The sequence below is a fragment of the Prorops nasuta genome, unplaced genomic scaffold, assembly GCF_024137725.1.
Source record: "Prorops nasuta isolate Cenicafe-Biocafe unplaced genomic scaffold, Cenicafe_Pnas_1.2 PNAS00018, whole genome shotgun sequence".
In the NCBI taxonomy this organism is placed as follows: domain Eukaryota; kingdom Metazoa; phylum Arthropoda; class Insecta; order Hymenoptera; family Bethylidae; genus Prorops; species Prorops nasuta.
Genome location: NW_027116815.1, coordinates 5,296,133 through 5,307,658, shown reverse-complemented (window position 1 = coordinate 5,307,658; position 11,526 = coordinate 5,296,133). Strand labels below are relative to the sequence as shown.

The following is an 11,526-nucleotide window of genomic DNA, read 5'->3' as shown; positions in this document are numbered from 1 at the left end:
ATTAATGATTGCATTAATATTTACAGAATTGTTGTAAATAGTTCCAAGGTTTCTAAATTTTGTACAACGTAAGACAACTGGCGCATGTGCGAAGTAATACTAACAGAGTTAACTTCCGGATGTGCTGCGTGCTTCCTTTTCTTCCGAAACATCCAAGATGGTAGGTAAACTCGCAGTATTTTATGCATTTCGTACATCCATTGATATTTTTACAATCGATATCTATTTAATTCGATTAAATGCGCGTACCAATGTAAAATTATATTAGTTAATTATGAAAATTTATATTTTTTAATTGAAAATAACGCTGTAGTTCTTTATGACATTTGCAACAACATAACCTCTTTTATGGAGTAAGAGCAAAAATTTAACTGATACATGAATCAATTATTTTTTGTACAGCTACTTCTACACATCAGCAGTTATTTCTATCCTATTCTTGTCATCTTTTCATTATTTCACTCTTTTTCGCTGTCAGGACTTAAGACCTAAGAGTTACTACTGAACTTTTACATCATGAATTTTTTGGTAGGTGAACGTTCCAAAGCAGAGACGTACATTCTGCAAGAAATGCAAAGTACACAAGCCACATAAAGTTACACAGTACAAGAAGTCTAAAGAACGTCATGCATCCCAAGGAAGAAGACGTTATGATCGTAAACAGCAAGGATTTGGTGGTCAAACTAAGCCTATTTTCAGAAAGAAGGTATGCTTGAAACTGTATTCTTATTACTAGTCTTTTATACAATTGTGAAAGTTTTTAAATATTTTTAAATGTGACGATTACACATTTTCTATTTAGGCAAAAACTACTAAAAAAATTGTCTTAAGAATGGAGTGCACAGAATGTAAATACAGGAAGCAAATTCCACTGAAACGATGCAAACATTTTGAATTAGGTGGTGATAAAAAGAGGAAGGTAAGATCTCTCCATAAAAATATTAATATTTATCCATTTAAATTGAAGGATGCACGAATTCAAACTAATTCTTTTTATTCTTTTTTTATAGGGACAGATGATTCAGTTTTAAAAGTGTATAATATCTAACACTATTTGTATTTAATTAAAAATAAAATGCACATCTTGTCAGATTTGTATACTTAGGTGTTTTATTATTTGTACATATAAAATAATTCAATCAAATTAAACTCCTATTATGTTAGATGTTATCTTTAAAAACGAGAACATTATACGAATTTTTTTTGTAATTAAAAATTGATTGGTGGTTATTTCCACTTATTCGAAAAAGGAGAAACTGGAGTTTGCAATAATATAAAAACAAATAGAAAAAGCTTAATTCAAAAGTGATGGGTCCAGACCTTCTTCTATCATTTTGTTCATAAATGCTTCTTTAGGTGCACCAATACGTAATAGCTTAAAATATTTAGCATATTGTGGATCTGTTTTTACAGACTCTTGCCTATCTGGTGTTTTGTTACTACATTCGCTTTGAATATTTTCCTCCTTTACTTCTATCTCTTGGCCTTCTGTCCTTCCTTCCTTTGCCTCAGCCTCTTGACTTTCTGCCTTTCCTTCCTTTGCTTCTTCTATTAATGGCTTTTCAGCATTAACAATGGTATTGCCAATCTCATTTTTAACAGCCACATCAAGGCCAGGTACAGAATTTAACTACAAAAGATATTAAAGTATATATTTGTAATTGCCAAATACTGGCTTATTAATTAAAAATCTGAAAATTATGATGAAATATTAATTATAATGTACCCTAGATTCTAAAAGCTCCAGCGAAGCTTCTACTTTCTGTAGTTTATTTTCAAATTCAAATAATTTCTCTTCACAAAAAAGTGAAAACTTATTTAAAAATGTGACAGTATGCACTACAAATTGGTTAAAAAATGATATGATCCTTTTTTGATTTATTGCTGGTACCTGAAAATTTACATATACAAATCATGATTATATTTTTAGGTTAACCTGACAAATTTTTTATTATAAATGAAATAAAAACATATATACCTTCGTGTAATCAATGGGGGGCTCAATAATGGGAATGTTATAGTCGTTCATTATGAGCTACAATTATTATAGTTTAAACAATTCTCAGTCAGAGAGAGTAATGTCAAACTACTTGTCATGACGACTTCTAGAAAGCAGAAGAAAATCAAACCATTTCTTTTATCGGCTGATTTCTACCGTCGATAAAGTACCATATAATGTAATTAAAGAAAAACAAATCGATAATTTCATTGTACAATTGAAGAATATAATATGCAAGTAAGTTGTAATCAATTTTATAAATTTATTTACATATATGTATTGTATAAAACCTGACAGAAAACGACATTGCAGATTATTGCCTCTTCCTTTGAAGAAAACAATTGATTTTCACCAATTTTCACCACCATCTTGAAAAGTTTGCACATTTTGTATGTTAATTCTCTATGCCTTTAAAATGATTGAAAAGAAAAATAATCTTTAAAGTTCATCAAATTTTTTTCTGTGTAAAATTTAATGAAATATGATAAAAATGGAATACATAGTTCGTATTGGTCGACAATATAGATCACTAACCTGACATGTAGTGCATCGGCCTAACCTAATCTACCGACAGCGTTAAAGTTTTTTCGCGGCCCCTACTCGTACAGGTTTGATGCCCGTTCGACAAAAAAGCGAGCCAATCTGTTGTCAGAAAGGATTAAACGTATAGAAAATTTTTTGGCAAATTAAGTTTTTTATGAAGTATAATGGATTCTCCACCCTCATTGGAAACGGTTTACCAAGCTGTTTATTCTTTATATAATAATCCAAACACATCTCAACCAGCAATAGCGTCATTATGGCTAGGCGATTTGCAAAATTCGGTGAGTTTATTAATTCCACTTAAGATAGTCAATTTATAATAATCAATCTTAATCACTACTTCCTTCTGCCACTTAAACTTTACATACATATATTCCAAACTTAACCTTAAAATTATTTTGTGCTTCCTCTGTATTAAAACATTACTGTTTTTTTAGGTATATGCCTGGAAAATAGCTGATGAAATGCTACAACAAAAACGCAATATAGAATCTTGCTACTTTGCTGCACAGACTATGCGTACAAAAATCCAGATGTCTTTCGATGAGCTTCCTCCGGAGGCTCATATTTCACTTAGAGATTCGTTAATGGAGCACATATCACAGATTAATGAAGATACGAACACAGCTATTGTTACACAGGTACTGCTATTTATCATTTTTGTTGTGATACAGTGTATTATTTCAAAATCTATTTAATATTTTTTAGCTATGCTTAGCTCTAGCAGATTTAGCTCTTCAAATGCCATCCTGGCAAGAGCCAATAGTAGACCTTATAAACAGGTTTGGTGGAATACCTTCCAGTATATGGCCTTTAATTGAAATAATGACTGTACTCCCAGAGGAAGTAAATTCTAGAATGTTGAGGTAAAAATACTTACTTTGATAATATATGTAGTTTTTTACTATAAATTTGGTATTTAAATTAATAAATTATTAACACAGATTAGGAGCCAATCGCAGACAACATGCTACTAATAAGCTCAATGAAAGTGCGAATGCTGTAATAGAATTTCTGGTAAAGATAATATAAATTGTTTGTATAATGGTGTTATAAAATGTCATTAACAAATCAATGGTTTCAGAAAATGTGTTTAAAAAATGCTGGAGAAAATATACAAGTTAGAATAACAATAATTCGGTGCTTCACCAGCTGGATAACTATCCATGCAATTCCACTTGAATCTGTACCAATGAGTGAAATAGTGGCTTATGTCTTTCAAGTCCTTGGAAACCATTTAAGCAATTCTCCATTACATGAGACAGCAACAGATTGCATATGTGTAATTCTGCAAGCATTGGAAGAAAACAGTAATAATAACAGGGATAACAACAGTGAGCCAAGCGTAAAATTACAACAATTACAACTGTGCCTGTTTACAAGTGTTGTGGCTTTAGAACAACCATACCATTTGTCAGTAGCTCATGAAGATATGGAGAAGTAAGTTTCGATTGTGTTTTAAATTCAACAAACTTATTTTATATCATGTACAATGCCCCTTTATTGATTTTCAGATCTATAAATTATTGTCGTTTATTTACGGAATTAGCAGAAACGTTTCTTGAAACTATGGTTGCTGGTAGTACAGGAGGGAAACAGCATTACGCAATTAAAATTCTAGATTTAACGCTCCAATGCGTTGGTCATCATGATTATGAGGTAAATTAAAAGACTGTCCATACACATTGCAAAAATTGTTGTTCATAGATTCCTGATTGTAATTTTTCAATACTTCAGGTAGCTCAAATAACGTTTAATCTGTGGTATAGATTATCTGAAACATTATATCAGAAAAACAATGATGACCTGAATTTTGTATTTAGACCTCATATAGAAAGACTCATTGCAGCACTTTGCAGACATTGTCAAATGGAGCCAGATCACGTTAGTATACAGTAGTGTATTGATAAATGTTAGACTTGATTCAATTTGAAATGTGAATTTTACAGCTTGGTCTGGTAGAGGAAGGCTCAGGTGGTGTGGAATTTGCATATTTTAGGCGGAGCGTTTCAGAACTAATAAAGGATGTAGTTTTTGTTGTTGGGAGTAGTCATTGCTTTAGACAGATGTTCGCTTCTTTAACAGGAAACGGAGCACAAGGCCAAACACCTACCTGGGATTCCTCGGAGGCTGCACTTTTCGTAATGCAAGCTGTCGCAAAAAATATTTTACCGTGAGTAAATGAGGCACATATATAATTACAATCCTATTAATGATTCATATTAAAATATTATTTTAAAAATTTTAATTGCAAACAGAGAAGAGAATGAAGTAGTTCCCAAAGTAGTAGAAGCCATACTAAATTTACCGGAAAGTACACACATTGCTGTACGCTATACTAGTATTCTTTTATTAGGAGAGCTTTGCGAGTGGATAGATAGTCACCCTCAGTCCTTAGGTAAATTTGATTTTATGAATTTCCTTATGCATCCAAATAACAATATTATCTCTAAAAAAATATTCTTTATTCTTTGTAGAACCTGTTTTAAATTTTCTTCTAACTTGTTTGAGTCAGAGGGGATTGGGAAATGCTGCAGCAGGTGCTCTGTTGAGCATATGTACTGCTTGCGGAACGCATATGGTACCACATTTCTCTGGGCTTTTACAAATAGCTAGATCGCTCGATAGTTTTAGCATTGGTAGTGACGCGGCCATTCAGCTTCTCAAAGGTATTTGGATTTAGACTAATTAGTGCGCATTTGACTCTTTCGGACTATGCATAAATAGATAATCCTTTAATGGTAATCAATAACCTGCAATATTTTAAAGGTGTGGCCATTATTCTATCAAGGCTCTCACCCGAAGAGATGAGTCAAGCGATGAAAGAGCTATGCTGGCTCCAAGCGAGCAAATTATGCGAGCTGATGATGGAAAATAATGGAGCTACAGCTGAGAGAGGGACAAAGACTGATCCTGTTTTATGGCTAGACAGGCTAGCTGCTATTTTCAGGCATACCGGTCGTCAATCCGACGATCAGAATGGACCTCATCCTTGCCAAAACGTTTTCAACGAAGTAAGCTTAAAAATTAACATTTTCATTGTTGTCTTAGTCAACATTTTAAATGTAACAAATAACTAATCGTTATTTTATGTCTTCTCAGATGTGGCCAGTATTGTCAAACGTATGTACAAAATATCAACATGATGCTAGAATTATGGAAAGATGCTGTCATTCCATAAAATATGCGGTTCGATGCGTAGGCAAAGGTTCCTCTCTTATTTTGGAGCCTCTTGTTCAACAGGTACCATTTTACTTAAATTTCACCGATCTATCGTCTTCTTTTTTTCCATTTCTTATTATAACACTTTAAATTTTGTAGATCGTGCAATTGTACGCGGCGCACCAGCACAGCTGCTTTTTGTATTTAGGCTCTATACTGGTAGATGAATGTGGTACTGATCCGGATTGCGTTGCAGGTTTATTAAATATGGTTCAAGCATTTATCGGGCCTACTTTTGTTCTACTTGAGCAAGAGGATGGATTGAAAAACCATCCAGAAACTGTAGATGATCTTTTCAGATTATGCGCCAGGTATTGTTAACTTAAAAAATGTCTGTAGCATGATTTTGATTCTTTTTCTGCACGATATATTAGTATCAATGTATACATAATTGATAACTTCAACAGGTTTTTACAAAAAGCACCAGTACCGTTCCTCCATTCATCTATAATAGGTAGCATAATCGATTGCGCTTTAATGGCCTGCAGTTTAGATCACAGAGACGCGAATGCCTCGGTAATGAAATTTTTTTATGACTTACTGCATTGCGGTAGAAATCACAAGGTAAGTCGAATCAGTAAATCAATCATCATTTGATTCACTTCTTTTTCATTGGATTGAGATATCGTTTCTCAAACAAATATTTTCAGCAGAATCAATCGGACTATGCCTTAAGACGAGAACTTGTACAAAATATAATCAAAGAGAAGGGTCAAACATTAGTTATGAGATTACTTCACGCATCTGTGTTCTCATTGTCTACTTATATGTTTTCCGATGTGGCCGATGTATTTATCGAGCTCAATCTTACGGACCGTGAGGTAATATTAACTAAATGTCTCTTTATCGATATGCACGCTCGCAATGTTTTGACTTTAGTAATAACGGATGTAAACTGATGAATTTTTTTCTTTATCAGCTTGCATCGAAATGGCTAGAGGAGGCAATCAAGAATATGCCGACTCAGAACACTGGTGGGTCCGTAACAGCAACTCCAGAGCAGCTTCTCGAGTTTCACAATGCAGTTATCAGGTATGCAGTTTGTTCAATGCTAAGGTTACAAAAATATTTCTTCATTTTATTCATGGCTCCTGATTTGATATATTCTTCTTTCCTTTCCAGCGCGGAGTCAACAAAACCAGTTATACATGCTTTGCGAAGTTTTGCACGTTTATATCGTTGATACCACTTGATGTTTAGCCAGAAGTAAATTTGTAAAAATAGAATGACTTTTTGACCTTAAATTATTCGTATCAGAACAATGAGACCTTTTTGAATTATTACAATATGACTTTGAGAACAAAACTAACTGTTAGGATATAGCATTCGGTACCGGTAAACTTTTGCTTCTTACATATTCTTTTATAAAGTACATTGGTTTTAAGTGAACAAGCGCATTATGCTACATTTATTCTCTGAGATAGTTTTACTAGAAATTTGTATGAACACCTTTTTTACCAACACTATTAACCGAGTTAACATTTAGTAACTGTTAACAGATTTATAATCATTTGTTTTTACCTATGGCTTAGGTATACATACAAATATATTTATTGTATATTTACATCTAGTCATTCTCAAGAGAATGTTTTTCTTTAAAGTCGTCATTTATCAGCATACCTCGTGCTTTATAAATGATATGTACTAGGCAAATTTGATTCGGCTAAGCAAAGATAGACAAACCATGTTTAAAGGAAATCTTATGCTGGAAAATTGTGTATAACTCGATATTTTTCTTATTGGTACATTGTTATTCTGTATAGAGATTAACTCTCAATGCTGATAATTTAAGAGGAAACTACCTTCTCGTACAAAGGAAATTTTTTATTCTTGGACATGTCATGTTTTTCATACTTACGATCAATGTTGTAAGACGTTATAGTTTCATCTACATTAAGGAGGTACTTTTCTCAATGAAAGATAAGTGGAGGCAAGATTCTATTAATGTATATCAAGAGTCATGGTTATAATTACGTACATAAATATTGAAAGAATTAAAAGAAGTATGTCGAATCGAATGTACGTAACTTCTATTCGACAAGAGATTTTCTAAAGCAAAACTTAAAGCTTTTACCTTTATTTGAAAAAGTATGTGTGTTACACTGTTATATATACATATATATAGTATATAGATTTCTTAATTTCTTTATTGTGACGTCGTCGAGGACCATGATACGTTTACAAAAATTATGTACCATAGTATAAATTATTATAGCAGGTATAGGCTCATTTATATAATACTGTAATAGCATAGTAATCGAAACATTATTTAATCCCTGATCTTTTTCATTACGACCAGAGAGTTTTAATTCCTTAAATGAAATTCTTCAGAAAGGGAAGTGTACATTTTTTATTCTGTAATTATATGATTTTAAGTTGCAATTTTAGATTAATTAAATGAATTATCAGCATTTACTCTGCACACTGTTTAATTATGGTATGCTTGAGCAGAGAAAATAGAAAAACGTTTTGATCAATGGAGGACAAAAATTATAGTAAGCTTTGATCGCAACATTTTATTATAGAATCTCAAACGCAGCAAAGCATCAATACCGTTTAGAATATTTTTGCAAATAAGGTAAAATTAAGTGGTCTGGTTAGTAGTAAAAAAAATTAGGAGAAAAGAGAGACGCGATTCATTTGGAGAGCAATCTAAATTCTCGAAAAAGATTGATAGTTATCGAATCACGTAGCATTTATACATGCTTGGAAATTATTATTTTGTTTTGTAATATTGCGTAATATCGATAAATAAAGTGATATTTTTTACCTATAAGATTATCGATGGAAATTGGAGTGATTTCGTGTTACGACGTGAATCTGTGATTGCGTAAAATCTTCCAAGGAGTGACAATTCGTGTTTTTTTTACATTATTAAAAACAGTTTTTACATTTACCACCATTTCATTCGATTTCAAGATGTCTGTTTTATAGAGAGCAACGAAGCTCTAATAATTTGCACTCCGGAAAGATTGTTTATGAAAATCATTTTCCATACCTGTGATAATATATGATACAATAAATAATGAATCCAAGCAAACTTATTAAAGATGTTGTATTTTTTTGCACTTCCTTTGGTTAGAAAAAGTGATCTCTTGTTTATACGTTACATTATCCCGCCAATTATGAAGTGTGATTTCAAATTTATCATAAAGTATATTTTATACGAAAAAGATTAAAATTCCATGATTGTGCAATTTAAAGTATTGCAAAAATTTCTTTTGTTTGAAACTCCTTGTGAACTGAGATAGTAAATTTGAATAATTTTGCTAAAGTAGTAATAGCGGAAGCATACATATATACGCGAGTGTTATTGATATAACTATACGGTGAAAGAATATCGATTTGGCGTCGTCTTGCAGGAAACGCTGCAGCAGTGTTGGCTCTTCGTCGATTATTTCTAGAAGTTTGATTAGTATAAACCTAAAAATATCATTTTTTCTATCAATCAATTAGAACGATCAAGGACATTCAAGGTAATTCACCATTTTTACTTTAAATATAACACCATCAATGTGTATTAAAATGTAGTTTGAGGTTATGCCGGTAAAACGTTCCGCTTGCAGTGGAGCCTTTAAGGATTTAGGGTTGAAAATTACGAAAATTGTCATAACTCGACATTTATTTTAATTGAACTGGGTTGTTTCATAAATTAAGGGAATTCAGTAGAAGGGAAAAATCTAACTTAAAGTAAATATGTCACTGCTTCACTTAAAATCTGAATTTTTCATTAAACCTTTAAGCTAAATTTTTCCAAGATTTTATAGTGGCGTTCCGGGAGTCTGACTCATTTGACAATATTCTCGTCTCGGATCGGATAACCTTGAGGAATGTTTTGTACGCACAAAAAGTCTTTGACAAAGGGAATTCGCACACAATGTGCCAATATTTGTTCTACTTAAAAAATAAATGTATGAAAAGACGGAAATTAGTAAAATTAAGAATCCAAACATGTCTTATATAGGAGATCCTTAGAAATTTAATTATTCCTGTTACGGATCAGTGTAACTATCAAGTTAAATACAGTGGAATATTTTGGGCAATGGTTATCAGTCGTTCAAATTTAAATTTTCAATGAAATATGCAGAAGAGTTGTACATTTGTTAGTGATCGTTTGATTATTTATTTTAGCGTCAACGATGAATGACCAAGTGGTATAATATTTAGTAGGATTTGAACAGAGGCGAGTTTATGCGCACAAAAGTCCTTTCCATTGTCTTGCAGAGATTCTATTGCAGAAGGGAAAACGTCATATCCACAGTCCATTATAAACTTCATTGTAACGAGAAAACCGCCTACGTATATTAGCTGCATTTCTCCGATGACAGAAGCAACTCTTTTCTCCAGCAATTGATGGAATGCACATCGGCGATCAATATGTCAATATAAACTATGCAAAACACTTCTGCAACAACGTTCAGTGCCAATCATAAATTTCGCAGAATGCCCACGACGACCCACGCCAGTTAAACTTTCCATTCGCTTTAATTCGAAACTGAACTGTCTTTGAACGAAATTTTTTCAGCTTATCAGTAAAATATCTAACATACTGATAATAACTACCGGAATTCGTGATTAAAATCTTGCCATATAAGGAGAAGTATCGAAATTCAGATTTTCTGAGTTTTGCGATGAAGCTGTCGTATTCTCGGTGTTCTAAAATTACCAGTGTTATATTTTGGGGTGCGAATCCATCATCAGGATCAAGATATTTTAGCATTCGAGGTGCATATGAAACAATAACGATGTATGGAAAAGCTGGTTTGTCCTCGTTTGACATTCTCTAAAATTAACGTGTACTTCGGCCAATCTCTACACGTATTTGAGTTTTGGATGATTTAACTCGAGCATATAGACGAATGATGGAACTACAAAAGATGTTTCGGCCATCTTTGTGAGCCGTAGTGAAAACAATTTTTGTCTCACGATGAAAATTAAGAAGAGCATTTATTTTTCTCTGGTGGTTCAATGCTTCAATAGCAACTGAGTCGTTCCTTGAATGGAAGCACGACAAATGTCGAATCAACCATTCACCAATTATACTGTCAAAGAATGAACTAAAGTCCGTGAGTCCAATGAACCACAATGAGAGTTAGTCCGTGTAGTGTCGTTGGAGAGGATGCATCGATTATCGGCCGATACTCCCAAGCTTGTAATTGCAAGTTGAGGTGTGTGTAGATTGCGGTCTCCGTGCAAGTTCCTACATACATACGTACACGCAATCGTGGCAGTTCCCTTGGTTGAAGTGACAGGTAATTTGGCCAAGTGGCTTAGACATGTGGCATATTGTGCGTTCGGGGATCCTATCATGTATGCTGTGCTTACCTAGGCAAACATTTTCGTTTAGAAACGATGACTGCGTTTCTAGTCATTGATCAATAAATACGCAGCAATGTGGTATTTTTCTCATTCAACAAACCACCAATGGTCGAACGAATCTCTCAAGAAATATCCATTATTGGATATCTGTAGAAACCGGAAACTCTGTTTCATCGAGACTTGTTCCGGACTGGCGTAGAAGAAAATTAGTTAATTGGATGAAAATTTACGGCAGTTGTGACGTCACGAGACTTAATGCGGAGGGGGAGATGTGACGACGATGGGGCAAGTCAGTGGGACCGACGACGTCGACGACAGAGTGGGGTTAAGGGACACGAAGAGTGGGGAGATGTGGAACTCAGGGGGAAGGCGGCCCAGACGAGACGAGACGAGACGAGGTCAGTTCAGTCGTGCCAAATCGGCAGAGACCGAAATAGGGGGAA

At 33.5% G+C, this 11,526-nt stretch overlaps 3 protein-coding genes across 4 annotated transcripts; 2 read left to right on the top strand and 1 right to left on the bottom strand.

Annotated features, from left to right (window-relative positions):
• Window positions 1-19: 19 nt before the first annotated feature.
• RpL36A (ribosomal protein L36A) lies at window positions 20-1,100 on the top strand. Its single transcript, XM_066738200.1, has 4 exons — window positions 20-160; window positions 533-706; window positions 803-919; window positions 1,011-1,100. The coding sequence occupies exons 1-4, from the start codon at window positions 158-160 to the stop codon at window positions 1,029-1,031; spliced, it is 315 nt and encodes a 104-aa protein (XP_066594297.1). The 5' UTR covers window positions 20-157; the 3' UTR covers window positions 1,032-1,100.
• Window position 1,101: 1 nt separating this feature from the next.
• On the bottom strand, window positions 1,102-2,457 carry CCDC53 (Coiled-coil domain containing 53). The gene is made up of 4 exons (XM_066738197.1): window positions 2,270-2,457; window positions 1,979-2,151; window positions 1,727-1,891; window positions 1,102-1,630 (listed from the first exon to the last, which is right to left on the bottom strand). The coding sequence occupies exons 2-4, from the start codon at window positions 2,027-2,029 to the stop codon at window positions 1,295-1,297; spliced, it is 552 nt and encodes a 183-aa protein (XP_066594294.1). The 5' UTR covers window positions 2,030-2,151; window positions 2,270-2,457; the 3' UTR covers window positions 1,102-1,294.
• A 116-nt stretch (window positions 2,458-2,573) lies between these two features.
• On the top strand, window positions 2,574-8,802 carry Tnpo-SR (transportin 3). Of its 2 annotated transcripts, none has more exons than XM_066738186.1 (17): window positions 2,574-2,823; window positions 2,980-3,183; window positions 3,251-3,408; window positions 3,487-3,559; window positions 3,627-3,982; window positions 4,057-4,201; window positions 4,280-4,426; window positions 4,492-4,715; window positions 4,801-4,940; window positions 5,020-5,211; window positions 5,312-5,556; window positions 5,645-5,785; window positions 5,864-6,075; window positions 6,172-6,328; window positions 6,418-6,585; window positions 6,684-6,796; window positions 6,887-8,802. In XM_066738186.1, exons 1-17 carry the CDS (start codon window positions 2,707-2,709, stop codon window positions 6,945-6,947), a joined length of 2,853 nt encoding a protein of 950 aa, XP_066594283.1. In that variant the 5' UTR covers window positions 2,574-2,706; the 3' UTR covers window positions 6,948-8,802. The 2 variants fall into 2 exon arrangements, with proteins under 2 accessions (XP_066594283.1, XP_066594282.1); XM_066738185.1 differs by having other exon boundaries at window positions 6,415-6,585.
• Window positions 8,803-11,526: the final 2,724 nt, after the last annotated feature.

What these genes read in the sequence shown, in the direction of transcription:
- RpL36A (XM_066738200.1), top strand. An exon ending in AGCCTATTTTCAGAAAGAAG is followed by an intron (nt 707 to 802) that starts GTATGCTTGAAA and finishes TTTTCTATTTAG; the next exon opens with GCAAAAACTACTAAAAAAAT. An exon ending in GTGGTGATAAAAAGAGGAAG is followed by an intron (nt 920 to 1,010) that starts GTAAGATCTCTC and finishes CTTTTTTTATAG; the next exon opens with GGACAGATGATTCAGTTTTA.
- CCDC53 (XM_066738197.1), bottom strand. Translation starts at nt 2,029, where the DNA reads ATGAACGACTATAACATTCCCATTATTGAGCCCCCCATTGATTACACG. An exon ending in CCCCCATTGATTACACGAAG is followed by an intron (nt 1,892 to 1,978) that starts GTATATATGTTT and finishes GTAAATTTTCAG; the next exon opens with GTACCAGCAATAAATCAAAA. An exon ending in TGGAGCTTTTAGAATCTAGG is followed by an intron (nt 1,631 to 1,726) that starts GTACATTATAAT and finishes TATCTTTTGTAG; the next exon opens with TTAAATTCTGTACCTGGCCT.
- Tnpo-SR (XM_066738185.1), top strand. Translation starts at nt 2,707, where the DNA reads ATGGATTCTCCACCCTCATTGGAAACGGTTTACCAAGCTGTTTATTCT. An exon ending in GCTCATGAAGATATGGAGAA is followed by an intron (nt 3,983 to 4,056) that starts GTAAGTTTCGAT and finishes ATTGATTTTCAG; the next exon opens with ATCTATAAATTATTGTCGTT. An exon ending in TTGGTCATCATGATTATGAG is followed by an intron (nt 4,202 to 4,279) that starts GTAAATTAAAAG and finishes TCAATACTTCAG; the next exon opens with GTAGCTCAAATAACGTTTAA.